General features: G+C 43.7%; 1 protein-coding gene across 3 annotated transcripts in view; it reads right to left on the minus strand.

The window, feature by feature from the left end:
• Positions 1–17,370, minus strand: part of Entrep1 (endosomal transmembrane epsin interactor 1) — a 54,488-nt gene that overhangs the window by 14,066 nt on the left and 23,052 nt on the right. For all 3 annotated transcript variants that reach the window (XR_005499600.2, NM_001400818.1, XM_039101391.2), the window contains exon 3: positions 2,293–2,403. Coding sequence is in view for 2 of the 3 variants with exons in the window: in NM_001400818.1 (NP_001387747.1) it covers positions 2,293–2,403 (111 nt within the window). In the remaining variant the exon portion in view is untranslated. The remainder of the gene's footprint in view (positions 1–2,292; positions 2,404–17,370) is intronic.

The raw sequence follows: 17,370 nt of genomic DNA on the forward strand, positions 1-17,370 counted from the left end.
CTCTCCCTTGTTATGCCCAACACCGTGGCGCCCAACACTGTGGTTCCCAACCTTAGCTGTACATTGGCATGTTCTGGAGAGCTTTGAAAAAACATGCTGAACCTATATTTAGCACGACCTTGAAGCTATGAATGAGAGTGGCTCCCATAGCATATGTTTGAATACCTGGCCCCCTGCTGGTAGACTTTTTTATAAGGATTAGGGGGTGTGGCCTAGTTGAAGAAGGCATGTCACTCACTGGTCAGGCTTTAGGTTTCAAAAGCCTATGGCATTCCCCTGTTTGTCTACTACTTGTGAATCAAGACACGAGTTCTCAGCTGTTCCTAACACTATGCCTTTCCTCCGCCATCATGGACTCTAACCCTCTGAAACCACAAACCCAATTAAACGCTGTCTATTATAAGTTGCCTTGGTCATGGTATTTTACCACAGCAATAGAAACCCTAACAGATACAAGGCCCTTTCATACTAAGGAACCTCATAACTGAAGGGACTGCATCAGCTTCCTTTCCTGACTGGTTGCCACCATGCCCTCTTCTATTATTTTAAATATCTATTTTCTACGTCACCTGAAGACACTCGTGTCACATCAAATGGGCTTCTAGTGCTCATCACTATCATTTGAACAAAAAGTTTTAACGCTTGATTTAAGATTTGTGAAGAACAGTGAGAAACCACAGCAGGTTTTGTGAGTTCCTGGGGAGTTTTCTGATTGGAAAGGTTATGGGTTTCTCCACAAGAGTTGACTACAGTTTTTCTAGTAATAAGTCAGCCTTCTTGGCTCACATCCTCTTAGTTTCTATAAGTAGACTGCAATGGACAAGTTCTAAATAAATAAGATTTATTATGACTTGTTAAGAGTCTACACATGCTGCTTTGTACCGAGGTATTTATTGCTAGAAGTCTTTTTTTTTAAAGGTTTAGATACCCAGAAATACACAAAGGAACTGACAGCAGGGCTTGTAAGGGCCATGTGTGCACTCCTGGTCACAGCAGCCTTATACACAACAGACAGGGTTGCAACAACCCATGGTCCCACCCACAGATGGGTGGACAAAGTGTCTCGCAGACACAGACAATGGAGTATCAGTCAGCCTTTAAAAGGAAGAGAATCCAGGGGCTGGAGAGACGACTCTGGAATTAAGAGCGCTGGCTGCTCTTCCAGAGGGCTCGCATGGCAACTGTAGTAACTCCTATTCCAGGGGATACGGCACCCTCATACAGACATACACTCAGTCAGAACACCGAGGTTGGTAAAATAAAAATAAATTATTTAAAAAGAGAAAGGGAATTCTGACAGACTATACTATGGCTATCCCTCCAGGACAGTAACCCAGAAAGACTAACACTGTGTGACTCTATTTGTATGGACTAGTCTGGAGTACCTGAATTGATGAAATAGACAGTGGAGTGCTAGTAGCTGGAGGAGAGGGTGATGGAGCGACATGAAGAGCCCTGGAGACTCTCTGCACAGCAGTTTAATGTACAGTGCTGAATGTATACTACTGAACCATACATAGAAAATGGTCAAAATGGACTTTGCCACAATTTATAAAACTATTTATTTGGGGTGGGTCTTCTGTTTTGTTTCTTTTTTTGTTTGTTTTTGTTTGAGGCTAGTGATCTCTCTCTCTCCCTCCCTCCCTCCCTCCCCCTCCTCCCTTCCTCCCTCCCTCCCTCCCTCCACATAACCCTGGAATTCACTATGTAGAACAGGCTGGCCTTGAATTCACAGAGATCATCTGCCTGCCTCTGCCTTCTGAGCGCTGGGATTAAAGGCCTATGCCACCATGCTGGTTCTATAAAACCCGTTTTAAGTCAGAAAAATCATGTAAATGTATAGCCTCTTGCCCACCAGTGTGAGATCTAAAAAGCTCTAGATTATAGCTTCCTGTCCCAGACGCCACTGGTGTGCTACATAATAGATGACCTATGTATTATATTTCTCTTCCAAAATCAGAAAAATCTCCAAATGCTAACACAGAGCCAGCCTCCAAAGCCTTCAGATAAAGGACCTTTGACCTGGATTTCTGGTGATAGCCATCTTTGCTCTTTAGAAGAAGGCAGGCCCATCCTTCGATCATGGAGCGCTAACCCATCCATCCCCCAGCAAGGAGCTGCATCGCACTGCTCTGGTGATGGTATGGTATTGGACACTGGCTACTCTCGCCAAATGACTGACAACTGAGGACGCTACTTAGCAGCAGCTTCTCTTCGCTTACTTTCCCCTTGTCCTTTCAGGTGGGGGCAGTTTGTGCACCTGGCACAGCAGCAAGGCAGCAGGGGACTTACCAGATCACACCTGGGCACGCTGGACACAAACTGGGCTCCTTGACAGCCTAGGATGAACCCTGCGAGATTTAAGAGGATGCAAACCACGGAGAGCAGCACAAAAAGATTTACCTGCAACAAGAGAATGGGTGCTTAGAAAGGAAATGAACGTGCAGATGGCTTTGTGTGCAGACACACGGTAAACACACACATTTAAGCCAGACACTGTCTTCCAGAAGGAGACATTAAGGGAAAAGCAAAACATTCAAAAATGGAAAACTTCAAGGAACAAAGTAGGGGCTGGAGGGATGGCTCAGTGGTTAAGAGCCCTGGCTGTTCTTCCGGAGGTCCTGAGTTCAATTCCCAGCCACCGCATGGTGGCTCATAATCATCTATAATGAGATCTGGTGTCCTCTTTTGGTGTGCAGGCATGCATGTAGGCAGAATGCTGTGTACATAATAAATAAATGAATCTTTAAAAAGGAAACAAAGTTAAGTCCTGGTGTTACTTTTTTTCATATTTCCAAGGGTTGTGAACTCTCTTCAGGTCCCTATTTTCTTCCTCTCTCCAAGTATTTCTTCTTCCTTGATCTTTTATCAGTATCTTACACTAGGCTCCAGCTCTTTCCTCCTTAGGCCATCCAGACTTTGCCTGGGTTTTGCCAGATCAGTAACTGCAGGCAGCAGCTGTGGAGCCCGAGGGTCTAAGTGGACCCCAGAAGAGTAAGAGCTGAGTCATCAAAAACCCAGAAATCACAGTCACAAAGTAAGGGGGGAGGCTGATGTTTCAGTCCAAAACAGTTTAGGTTCTAAAAATGTTCAACCATCTTCCGTGAACATTTTTTCCAAAGTTAAAAAAATAGCACCTCTTCAAATAATCAAGGACTGCCTGAAGCCAACCAAAACCTCAGTATTTGCTTGGTACCAATTAGAGATTGAGTATGTCTTTCAACTTGAGAACTGATTATTACAAAAACAAGACCTTATCAAAAACAAAAGCAAATATGAAACATCATTCTGGAATTATCAGTATTAAAACCAGTCATCAATCTGGATCTCAGATCATGTCAGAGCTGGCTGGCAAATTAGTTCACATGTAAACTTCAATATACCAAAAACATCTCCCTTAACTTCTGTTCTTACTTCAAGTCAGGCTGGCAAGAGCCCCCCAGACCCATTCTTTACTGACATGTGATGCCTCTCCTGGAGGGAGGCAGGGAGGGTGTGTGTGTGTGTGTGTGTGTGTGTGTGTGTGTGTGTGTGTTTCTTCTGTAATAGGATTTGGCATCTTTCCTTTTACTGATACTTTGCATACGTGTCATTGTCTAATCTTGAGAAATCCTACAGCAGTGGTTGAGGTGACTGTCCCAAGCCAGCATCCCCACTGATGTGAGCAGCATACAACACATGCCCTTTGCACTGTATCATTCATGCCAGTGCTTGTGGGGAAGAGGATGCAGAACTGGCCAAGGGTGTAATGCAATCCCCCACATGGCCTTCTCTGCACTGCTAGTTGCTATTTGAAGAGCTAATGTGTCTGCAGTCTTCAGGCCTAGCAACACAACTGGTGTGACTACAGAAAAGGTTAAGTATGGCTCTGGAAACTTCCTTTTATTTCAAGATAAGATAACTTGAGGGAAAAATGTGATTATGGCCCATATCCCCACCAGCATAATCAGTAATCTTTATAGCTGAAAATTAACACCATCGCATGGACAATGCAGGAAGACCCATCTTACCCAACACTACACCCTCAAACTCTTCAGTGGAATTACGCTCATCAAAAGACACAATTGGTAAAATCAATGGCCTACCACAGACGAAGAGAAAATACTTTCATGCACATAAAATACTTTACTTATACATGTCTTTATATGTGCTTGTGTGTGTATGCAGTTATGTACACACACGCATGTACATATGCATGTGGAGGACAGAGGACACCTCTGGTGTCTTCAGGCACATCCACCTTGATTTTTTTGAGACAGGGTCTCTAGCTGAAGCTTCCCAATGTGTCTATGTTGACTGGCCAGTGAGCCCCAGGGACTGGCCTGTCCCTGCCTCCCCATAACTGGAATTGTAGTACAACACCATACCTAGTTGTTTATTATTATTATTATTATTATTATTATTATTATTGTTGTTGTTGTTGTTGTTGTTGTTGTTGTTGTTATTATTATTATTATTACTATTTTGAAACATGGGTTCCGGGGCTTGAACTCAGGTCTCATGCTTGCAACATGAGCACTTTACTGTAGCGATGAATTAGTTAAACCGATTTGGCTCCTAGTTGGTCACAGGTGTGCACCTACCCAAAAGCTCTCTGGATTCATGAATGAAACACACACAAACACACACACACACACACACACACACACACACACACACGTGTGCGTGCGCCAGCTAATTTGGATATGCCTTGACTAGCTCAATGGCTGGGCATTTTTAAACCTCCCTTCAGCTAACAAACCCCGATATTCCTGAGTTAATATCTTTTAAAATTTATATGTCATCTGCTACCCATGACCCAGTCGGGGAAGTGGCCTCTAGGGTCAGTCTCCTGGATTCTTATATGCCAGCAGGCCCTCACGATCTAAAAGTCCTGCCCTCTCTTTCTGCCCAGCCATTGGCTGTATGGCAGTGTTTTATCCAGCTGGGGACAGGGGCCCTCAGACCAGGGACCAGGGCTCTTTGGGAGCCGAAATAAGACAAAGCATTAGAACCAATTTGCAACATTTTACCAATTGAGCTATGTGTCCAGCCCCATAGTAAATATCTTTATGATAGATCATAGAAAACATATTTACATCAGTAATGAAAAGACTTGTGTCTTAGTTAGGGTTTTACGCCTGTGAACAGACACCGTGATCAAGGCAAGTCTTATAAAGAACAATATTTAACTGGGGTTGGCTTACAGGTTCAGAGGTTCAGTCCATTATCATCAAGGCAGGAGCATGGCAGAACCCAGGCAGGCATGGTACAGGAAGAGCTGGGAGTTCTACATCTTCATCTGAAGGCTGCTAGGAGAAGACTGGCTTCCAGGCAGCTAGGGTGAGGATCTTAAGCCCATACCCACAGTGACACACCTACTCCAACAAGGCCACACCTACTCCAACAAGGCCACACCTACTCCAACAAGGACACACCTCTTAACAGTGCTACCCCCTGGGCCAAGCATATGCAAACCATCACAACAACCCAATTAAAGAATGTAGACAAAAGATCCACACAAAAATTACACACACACACACACACACACACACACACACACACAGAGGCACATGAAAGAAATTAAACCACAATAAGACACCACCCCACACCATCTTAAAATGGCTAAATTTTTCAAAGCTGACAATGCCAGTGTCACTGAGGGTAAAGAACATTTAGACATCATTATGTGAACAGAAAACAGTCCCATCACTTTAGAAAAAAAAAACAGTCAATTTTATAAAAACTAAATATATACTTAGATATAAATAAATATATACTTATATATAAATAAATATATACTTATATATAAATAAATACTTACATGTATAAATAAATACTTATAGAGTACACTTATATAGTATATATAGTCCTATATAGAACTGTCCCAAATAGTTCATGAAGATACTTCATCCTCCTGTCTCTACTCCCTGTGAGCTGCCCAGAGTGACTTTCTTCCAAAAACATACAGCACCCAAGCAGGAGGCAGGTAACCTTCCATCAGAGAAACCACACTTGATCCACCAGGTGACATCATGTCAGCATCATGGGATCTTGATAAGGTCAACTGGAAATAGTACTTTACAACTGTGACCCACCCCCCATTCTCTTCCTCCTTCTCAACCCTCCCCTCAAAATAGCTCCCATCATCTGATCCTGAATACCATCTCAGTCATGCAAAATATACAGTAAGCATTCTTCAAATCACTCAATGTCATCCAAGGGGACAAGGGAGCCCTGAGAAGCTGCCTTAGCCAGGAGGAGGGAGCATCAGCAGACCTGGCAGCTGTGTAGTGTGGTCCACTGGATGGGATCCCAGACAGAGGCAGAGCAGAGATTAACCTGCAGACTCTCAAGAATGGGGTCTCGAACTAACAATACAATACCACCACTGATTCTAGCTTGTGACAATTCTGTCTTACTATAGTGAGGTGGTAATAATAGGGCTAAGTCAGTTAAGGGTCCTCTGCACAGGTTTTAAAAATCTAAACTGCAGTCAGACATAGTGGCACCTCTCTTTAATCCCAGCACTTGAGAGGCAGAGGCAGGCAGATAGATCTCTGTGAGTCTGAGGGCAGCCTGGTCTACATAGCAACTTCCAGGACAGCCAGAGCTACACAGTGAGACCATGTCTCAAACAAACAAACAAACAAAAGAGAAACAAAAACAAATGCAAACTGAGATTATCAAGCACTCTAAGATCTAAATGTTTTAATTTTTTATTTAAAAATGGAACAAAATGAATATTTAGCAGTTTATTATACTGCGGAATATTTGAGCGATGCGAGAGAAGACACTATGGATGCAAAAGGAGAGTGAACAAAGGTCAAAGCCAGAATGAAACAGATGCTGTGATATGAACTGCATGAAGTTCATGAGATAAAGTCAGCCTGGATGACAGAAAACAGAATCTAGGGCTTCCTCAGGAGTGACAGAAATGTCCCACAGCATGCGAGGGAGGGTGGCAAGAGGGGTGATTGATCTAACCACCAGCACAGCTCCCTGAACATTCAGGGCTGGGGTTTTACTGCTCGTGGGTTATTTGCATTTTCTGCCAAGGCGAGAGTGTAAGATGAGGAGGATACCTGCACAGGGTTGGCATCTTGAACGGATGGCTCAGCGGTTAAGAGCACTGACTGCTCTTCCAGAGGCCCTGAGTTCAATTCCCAGCAACCACATGGTGGCTCACAATCAACTGTAATGAGATCTGATGCCCTCTTCTGGGGTGTCTGAAGACAGCTACAATGTGCTCCCATAAAATAAATCTTAAAAACAAACAAACTCAAGTCAAACTGTTCAGCCAATGGTCACCTGAGTTACCCTAGTGCAGAGCAAATACATACAGAACACAGACCAAGAGCACTCTCCTTGCGGAGGCAGCTACTGGCTTGTAAGGACACCTGTGTGTCCCAGGGGCCTTCAGTTATCCTCTTCCAGCTTCACCCTGGGTGTCATGGTGTGGCTTTCAAGACCTGAGTGTCCATCCACCCTGTCTCTGACATGCCACCAGCAAACACTAGAAAAACATCAACTGCGAATGGCAAATGCCAGTGTCACAAAAGCCACCCAGCAACACCAGGGAGGGGAAATGTTTTCTTATATTTTAATCATTCTTTCCTTAAAATATATTTCTGTGGATGATTTGAACTTCTCTTTACAGAAAGTATATATAGGGGTTCTATTTTTAAAGAGATATGAAATTTGGGGCTAGGATCCAAATTCAGGCTTGCCCACTTATTTGTTGCAAAATCCCAGGAAACCCTTGTAAGATTTACTTTTTCTGTTAAATGGATCTTTGTCCTTACCAATCTCAAGAAATTAATGTATACAAATCTTCCTATCTTAAGGTCCTCTGAAAAATTCTGTAGACATGTTTATTACTAAGTAAAGAAAAGAAAACTGGGGGCTGGAGAAATGGCTCAGCGGTTAAGAGCACCCGACTGTTCTTCCAGAGGTCCTGAGTTCAATTCCCAGCAACCACATGGTGGCTCACAACCATCTGTAAAGAGATCCAATGCCCTCTTCTGGTGTGTCTGAAGACAGCTACAGTGTACTTATATATATAATAAATAAAATAAATCTTAAAAAAAAAAAGAAAAAAGAAAAGAAAAGAAAACTGGGCCTAGCGGTATAAATGCCTTTAATCCCAGTACTTGGGAGGCAGGGGAAAGTGGATCTCTGTGAGTTCAAGGCCAACCTGGTCTATATAGCGAGTTCCAGACCAACCAGGGCTACATAGTGAGCTCCGGCCTATAAACAAACAAACAAACAAACAAACAAGTAAAGGAAGGAAGGAGGAAGGGAGGGGGGAGGGAGGGAGGGAGGGAGGGAGGGCATCCCCTCTTTGGAGGATGGAGTTTGTTAATACACAGTGAGTTTTACAAGAATTTCATAGGCCTAATGGCAGCCTTTCATTCCTTGGTCTGTGGCACACCTGAAATGAAGTCAGCTAGAAAGGATACTTAAGTGGTGAATGTAGCCAGCAAGAATGTTGTTTTCAAAATGCCTTCATTGGACCTCACTGAATATGTGGCCATGGGCATCTGTGTGGAACTCCTGTCCATGTGCCTAACCAGCTCTCCTTTCTCTGCTCCCTCTTCCTCTCCACCTGTGGTTGTAGCAAGGGACACCTTTGCTTCGGTCATGGGGAAACTCTGTCAGAAGGCCAGAGGAAGAAAAGCAAGGCATACTGCAGAGCTGATCTTCTGGATCCTTCTCTACAGCTCTGGCCAGCTGTGCCCCCAATGGAGAGCCATAGGCTCTCTCTGGGCTCCTGCCCAGGATGTTGGCTTTCAGATGCTGACCACAGCCCTGTGCCCTTCCTCTAGATTGAGAGAACAGAAACAGTATGATCCCCACAGCATGCATGAGTGCTTGGAACTGTCCCTTTCTTAACCTCACGCCGGAATATAATTATGCCATTAGTTTTGTGCTGGGAGCCTCACATGACTTCTCCACAAAGGTTTCCTATATCTGACTCGTGCTTTCACTCTTTAGGTTCAGACCCTTACCCAATTCTCAGCACCCACATGACAGCTCACAACTGTCTCTAACTCCAGGATCTGATGACCTCACATAGACATACATACAGGCAAAACACCAATACACATAAAATAAAAATATTTTGTTAAATTGACTGAGTCTATTGAGGAAGCCACTATAAAATAAAATGAGCATGGTGAACCACTATTGGCCTTTAAACACATCGATGATTCAGTAATTCCAAAGATTCCCCAGTAGGGTCAAGCCCAGCAATGACCAAGAACAGAATGAGCTCTGATACATGTGGTAATGTGGATGAGCTCGGAGGCATCCAAGTGGGTAAAAGCATATATGCTTTGTGCTTCCACATATGTAAAGTTCTAAACTATGGAAACCTGAGGGGAAAAACTGAGGGAGGAAAGAAGAAAAGGAGGGAGAATGGGAAAGAAAGAAAATTGAACAGACAACAGTGTATATCCCAGTAACCAATCAGTTCACATTAGTCAAGTATTTCATGTGTCATCTGGATAGTCCTGACACCAGAAAAGAAGCAATAAAGACCCAAGGAGTCTACTTCTACCTGTGTGCCTAGAACCAAGCCTGCCAGAGCCATCGGCTCAACAAATGATCACATAGTGACTGAGTATGTCCCAAATGTTCCCATTAGCTACTGGTTTTCTGGGATGGTTTAACAGGTAAGCCAGTAGCAAAAGAAGGAAATAAATGTGATTAAAACAGTGAGCATTTCTGAGGAGAACTGTTAGGGCATTCAGATGACCCACCAGGCACCCAGAACAAGTTGCAGTGTGTGACTTCCTCATGTATATGCAGGTCCTTTCCAAAGACCTGGTGTCTCAGAGGATAGAGAGCTTCCAGGACCCAATGTGGGATCAACAGTTCAGGGAGTTCTACTTGTGACTAAACATAAAAGACTGAAGTTATTCCAGTTGTCCAGTGTCATCAGTGACAGCCGTGTTACTAGAAAAAGAGACAGCTCACATTGTGACCAGTAATCACTGGTCACTGATCACAATATGAGCCACCACCAAGGGAGGATTTTGCCTCCCAGAATGCAACCTGAGCAAGGTCAAGCCTATAGATTTGACAGCCAATTACGGGAAAGAAAGGGGATCGGTGAACATGGCAAACCCACCACGAGATGCATCATAACTCAAATAGACAAAAAAAAAGTTTCTTCATCAGAAGAAGAAAAAAAAAAACAAGAGGAAGAGAGAGTTACAGACTGCAGCAAATGTGGGGAGACAGCAGCCAGGTACAATGCACGGTTGCCGTTTGGCTCTAATTAAAGCAGGAATCGTATATATATGAGCTATATATGAGGCAGTGACTAGATGCTTAGCAAGCACAATAAAGTGTCTGCCCTTTATAACTATATCCTAAGGCATTCAAAGGCGAAATGGACACGCTGGGCTTTGCTTCGAAGCCATCCAGAGGCCAAGGAGGAAGGATGTCATTAGAAGTCTGCATGACGGGGTTGGGGATTTAGCTCAGTGGTAGAGCACTTGCCTAGCAAGCGCAAGGCCCTGGGTTTGGTCCCCAGCTCCGGAAAAAAAAAAAAAAGAAAGAAAAAAAAAAAAAAAGGAAGAAGTCTGCATGACATCACTTGGGACAAGTGCTGCTTACTGTAGCTGGACTACACATGGGGCTTTCTAGGTTCCTCTGCAGTACGTTTCCATAACATAAGAAGAGAAGAATGAGGGCCAAGAAGAGAACGCTGGCTCAGCAGGTAAAAGAGGGAGCAGGTGTAACCGAGACCTGTGTTTGAGCCCCCAAAACCATGTAAAAAGCCAGATGTGGGGGTTGGGGATTTAGCTCGGTGGTAGAGCGCTTGCCTAGCAAGCACAAGGCCCTGGGTTCAGTCCCCAGCTCCGGGAAAAAGAAAAGGAAAAAAAAAAAGCCAGATGTGGTGGTACTCATCTACGTCTATAGCTCCATGTTTCTATGAGACGGGGACAAGAAGCAGGAGAATCAACCCAAGAAGCTCAAGGGACAGCTAACCAGGGGTAAAGCAGCAGAGACAAGAGAGGTCTCCCCTTCAACAAGGTGGACTGCGAGAGCTGACTCCAGAAGGTTGTTCTCTGACATCCACATGTGTGCAATGGAGCATGCACACACTCATGGAATGGTACACACACACACACACACACACACTACACACACATACACACACACATACACACATACTACATACACATACACACACACTACACACATACTACACACACATACACACACACTACACACATACTACACACACGCACACTACACACACACTACACACATACTACACACACATACACACACACTACACACATACTACACACACGCACACTACACACACACTACACACATACTACACACACATACACACACACTACACACATACTACATACACATACACACACTACACACATACTACACACACACATACACACACACTACACACATACTACACACACACGCACACTACACACAAGCATATACACACACATACACACACTACACACACACATACACACATACTACACACACACTACACACATACACACACACTACACACACACATACACACATACACACACACTACACACACACATACACACATACTACATACACATACACACACTACACACATACTACACACACACATACACACACACTACACACATACTATACACACACACGCACACTACACACATGCATATACACACACACACACTACACACACACACTACACACATGCATATACACACACATACACACACACTACACACATACTATACACACACACGCACACTACACACATGCATATACACACACACACACTACACACACACACTACACACATGCATATACACACACATACACACACTACACACACACACTACACACACACATACACACACTACACACACACACATACTACACACACACACTACACACATACACACACACTACACACACACACACTTTTGCAAAAGGATTTACCTGTTATAGTAAATGTATATAATCTTTTAAGAATTAGCTTAGGTGTATTTATTATTTTATGTGTATGAGTATCTTGCCTGCATGTGTGTATCATGTGCTTGCCTGCTCCCCCCAGAGGTCAGAAGGGGACGTCAGATGCCCTGGAACTGGAGGTACAGATACCTTGCGGGTCTGGGAATAGAACCTAGGTCCTCTGCAAGAGCAGCAGCTGCCTCAGCTCTCCAGTCTCGAATGATATAATCTTAGTGTCTTCGTCTGGGTTGCTATTGCTGATGAAACACCCTGGCCACAGCAGTTTGGGGAGGATAGGGTTTCTTCGACCTACACTTCCAGATCATTGTTCTTAATCAAAAGAAGGCAGGACAAGAACTCAAACAGGGCAGGAACCTGGAGAGAGAAGCTGATGCAGAGGCCATGGAGGAGTGTTGCTTACTGCATTGCTCCGCATGGCTTGCTCAGCCTGCTTTCTTATAGAACCCAGGACTACCAGCCCAAAGGTGACAGCACCCACAATGGGCTGAGTCTGACCCTGTGAAACACTAATTAAGAAAATGCCCTACAGGCCTGTCTACAGCCACATCTTATGGAGGCACTTTCTCAACTGAAGTTCCCTCCTCTCAGATGGCTTTGTCAGGTTGATAGGCAGCACATGAAACTAACTTCAGATCACCAGAAGAGCCCTGTTTCAGAGTTAGTGAAGAAGGATATTAATATTTAAAGTGTCAGATATGCTCTTATGTATATTTCAAAAATTATTTTATTGGTAGCACATAAAGTAATGGGTTTCCTATGGCATTCCATATATACTGGTATCACTTCTTTAACTTATGGTTGGCTCCCTTTCTGGAACTGATGAGACATTTGTTTACATCTTTCCAGATAAAGTGAAACAGCACTACCCAATACAAAGCAGACAACATACTTCTCAGATAATAATAATATATTAATGTGTCTCACATAGATCTTGAAAGAGAGCTGTAAATGCAGCATACATCAAACGAGAATAGCTGCTATGGAAAGAATGATTTGGTGATCAAAAATTGTTAATAATGTCACAAAAATATAATTATGAAATAAATACTACTATAGAATGGGGGAAAAAACAAAAATGAAAAAACAGCTAGAAGACAAATTGAGAACTGAAGAGGGGTTGGAGCAGGCTGGGTGATTGAGAGTGTTTGATGCTCTTGCAGAGGACCTGAGTCTAATCCCCAGCATCTACAGCAGCGAACTCCCACTTGAAGAATCTAACAGCCTCCTCTGGCCTCTAAGAGCACAGATCTGGCAAACTCATATTATTCTCTCTCTCTCTCTCTCTCTCTCTCTCTCTCTCTCTCTCTCTCTCTCTCTCTCTCCCTCCCTCCCTCCTTCCCTCCCTCTCTCCCTTTCTCCCTCTCCTCTCTTCCTCTCTGTCTCTGTCACACACACACACACACACACACACACACACACAAATAAAAATAAATCTTCAGAAGATAAAAGAGAGAACACAAATAATTAAAACTGAAATTGTGAAAAATTAAGGAAAGAAAAAGAGAAACTGAATCCAAGTGGCCCTAGTTTACACTGGGTCGTTTAATTATTGTATGCTCGAGAAAGAAAAAGCAAAAGAGGAAATAATCATAAAAATAGTGAAAAATTCGTTTTGTTTTTTTAAAGATGCACCTTCAAGTTAAGTGCTCACTGCTGTTAGGATATGCCACGTGAAGTTATATCTCTGTCCTTCCTCACCTACCTAAGGCATTCTCTGATTGGCTTTAAGAAAAAATCTCATGGCCAATAAGCTGGGCAGGAATTAGGAAGTAAAGCTTCCTGGGAGGGAAAAGGGAATTCTGGGGAGAAGAAGGAGAAATGTTCTTTTGCCAGGAGACATGGGAAGAGACCGATACGGTCACAGGCCTGGAAGGTATGGCTGTCCACGTGGCCAGATGGGACTAGCTGGTTGGGTTAACTTAGGTGAACTAGTTGACAGTCTGCCCAGCTAAAGCCTAAGTTTTGAAATATTAAAAGGTCTCTGTGTGGCGATTTGGAGAACTAGCTGGTTAAGGAACAGCAGCTGCCATATTATTTTCCAGCATTAATTAATATGTAAAGAATATTAATCATCAGTTTACACACTGCCACTCTATTTTCTCTTCAGGTGACAGGAACATTTCAGTTTTCACTAAAAGAGGCTCACTGACAATTCAAAATGTTGAAAGAGAGAATACTCTCCCTGGGACATACCTTTGCAACTTTGGGGAAGTAACTCAAATAGAAGAAAAGCGTGTCAAGGAACTGAATACATAAACCTCACATTTACAATCAGTGTATGGCCAGAGAGAGACTTAGTTTCATGTAGCCCATGCTGGCTCAACTCTCTATGTAGCGAAGGCTGATCTTGAATTTCTGATCCTCCTGCCTCCACCTCTCCAGGGATAGACGCACAGGCATGCACCACAATGCCCAGTCTACATGATTCTGGAAATCACACCCAGATTTAGGGCATGCTAGGAAGGCACTTACCAACCGAACTACATCTCCAATCCCAGAGCCAAGAAACTTTTAACAAAAGTTCAAGGATAATTCAATAGACGTAATGGTACCATTACTGCCAACTGGGCTGGACTGAGAATAACCTAGAGGACTCATCTCTGCTGGGACATTTCTATACAGGTTTAGCTGAGGAGGAGGAGGAATTATCCTGAAAACAGGCATCACCAATGAACAGGCTGGGGTCCATTGCAGATTAAAGAGGAAGGGGACAGTGACCTGAGAGCAAACATTCATCTCCCTCTGCTCCCTAACTGCAGTCTCTCACAGTGGGGTGTGACACCCACCTCATGTCCCCACTACCACTTCCCAATCATGACAATGTATCCTCTCCAACTATGGGCCAAAACAGACATGCAAAAGAACAGATGTGAATGTCTGCCTGATGCTTTATGCAAAACACATGTGACAGACTAGATCCCAGACCTAAGAATAAAACTAAAACAATAAAGCTCTAATTTGAAAAACATAGAAGGGACTGGAGAGATGGCTATGAGATTAAGAGTGATTACTGCTCTGCCGGAGGACCTGGGTCCGGTTCCCAGCACACACATCAGAGAGCTCACAACCAACTGTAACTCCTGCAGGGGACCCAATGCCCCCTGACCTCCACAGGCCACCTGTGACCTCACATGCCACCCATGACCTCACGCAGGCATGAAAGTAAACGTGCTTTTTTAACAGAAGTACATCTTCATGACTTTGGCTGACGTAAGAATTTCTTAGGTCAGGCAATAAGGGGGCCGAGAGGAAAAATGGATTAACCCAGCAAGTCCATTCCGTGGCATGTGCTTGAGGGAACTGGAAACAAGTTTAAAAAAAAATTCAAGGTTGCCGTCAGCTACACAGAGTTCAAGCCAGCCTGAGCTGCACGAGCGCCTATCAATAAAGAAAATAAAACAGCACACACTACTGATCACAGCAGGTTCGTTCTGTTGCTTTTATATTATTATGACAGACCACCTGGCACAAACAAAATGGTGGGAGTTATAAGGCTCAGAGTTTCGGGGTGCTAGTCTACAGTCCATAGTGCTGCAGAAGCATGTGACAGAGGCCACTCATGTCACAGCAGACAGAGATAAGTAAGAAGAGATGACTCGAGACACGTCCTCTGAAGATGTACCGCCTGTGACTCACTTCTCCTAAAGGTTCCAGAACCTCCGCCAGCTGAGGACCCAAATCCCCAAGCATGAGCCATTTAAGAAGTGCCTCATATCCCAACCATATTACCCACAATAGCCTAAAGTAGAAATGTCTGTAAACCAATGAAGAAACAAACAAAATACACTATGACCATGCAAGGGAATATTATTCAGGAAAGATAAAGGGGGAAGTACTAACACTTTAGGACAAAAAAAAAAGCCTCCGAAATATTGTGCTAAAATGTTACCAGGTAAACACCATCAGTCCAAAATGACCTCCTATCATATGATTATATTTATCTGGAATGCCCACCGTAAGCATATCCAAAGACAGAAAGAGTATTAGTGGTTTTATAGGACTGAAGGTATGACAGAAAAGTGGGAAGTGACTTCTAAAGGACACGAGGTGACAGCAACTGACAGCAGCAACTGACAACTGACAGCAACTGTACAAACCACTTGAGACCTTCAGACAAGTAAAATTCATGTATGTCAACTACATCACAGTAAACCATACTTAAGAAAAAGAATGAGGGCTGCAGAGATGGCTCAGTGGTTAAGAGCACTGACTGCTCTTCCAGAGGTCCTGAGTTCAATTCCCAGCAACCACATGGTGGCTTACAACCATCAATGCCCTCTTCTGGTATGTCTGAAGACAGTTACAGCATACTTATAAATAAATAAATAAATAAATAAATAAATAAATAAATAAATAAATAAATCTTTAAAAAAAAAGAAAGAAAGAAAGAGAGGCAGGTACATACCTAAGGTGAGATGTCTTGTTTTGTTCACACGAGAAAGCTAAGGGTCATTTAGAACCTCTAGTGACATAGAATACGACACATCAAGCATGGCCACATGGGAAGGGCAAGGGACAAATGCAGTATGTCCTGCCTCCTGTGTCTTGTGTCTGCTTCTCAGCTTGCCATCTAGCTGGAGCTGTGACTGCTAATGTCTTATTATTAGTCATTTAAGGATTAGGTTCAATCTTAGCACATCTGGGGACTCTCCACCAAGGAAGCCCCCGTTGGCTCCTCTGGGATACCTTCTGCCAAGGCCCTGACTTGCCATCAGCAGTGCAAGCCCAGCCTCTTTCCCTGTGGTCTCCCCGCTCCTCAGAGCCAACATTCTCCTGCAGGTCCATCCGGCCAGCTACAAGCATTCAGCTGGAGCCTGGACTGTGAATACACAGCTGTATCACAACGGAGACCCCGGGGCATTCCAAGCAGCCGTTTTAGGCACAATGCTGGCACAGTCAAACAACAAGGGACCCATATCAGGTCTCCAAGTACTTATCTCTAAGTACCCCTGAGGGGAGCAGGAACTCATAATGCCACCACAATCCAGTGACGTTCTCTAAAACATTTGCCTCTTTAAGCCCTAATCTTTTTATAGGCCATGGGGACAGAGATCAGCTAAGGGCTGCAAATCAGGGTTTCAGTTTTGCAAGCCCTGCTTAGATCATCTAAGGCAGTCTAGGATGTGGGAGCATTGAGAATCGCTCCTAGGGAGGCCTCAGGTGACCGTGATACAAAGAATCTGTTTCTAACTCCCTAAGACAGAAGCATTCACAGTGTAAACACACCGAGTAAACACACAGTATAAACACACTGGGGATGCCATGGCTGTTTCTCTGTAGTAGCAACAGCAACGGGCAAGATCTGGATGCTGTAACAGACTCAAAAAGAAAATGTCAGGATTATGATAATATAATAGTAATGGTGTT

This window comes from Rattus norvegicus, chromosome 1, assembly GCF_036323735.1.
Source record: "Rattus norvegicus strain BN/NHsdMcwi chromosome 1, GRCr8, whole genome shotgun sequence".
NCBI classification, from domain to species: domain Eukaryota; kingdom Metazoa; phylum Chordata; class Mammalia; order Rodentia; family Muridae; genus Rattus; species Rattus norvegicus.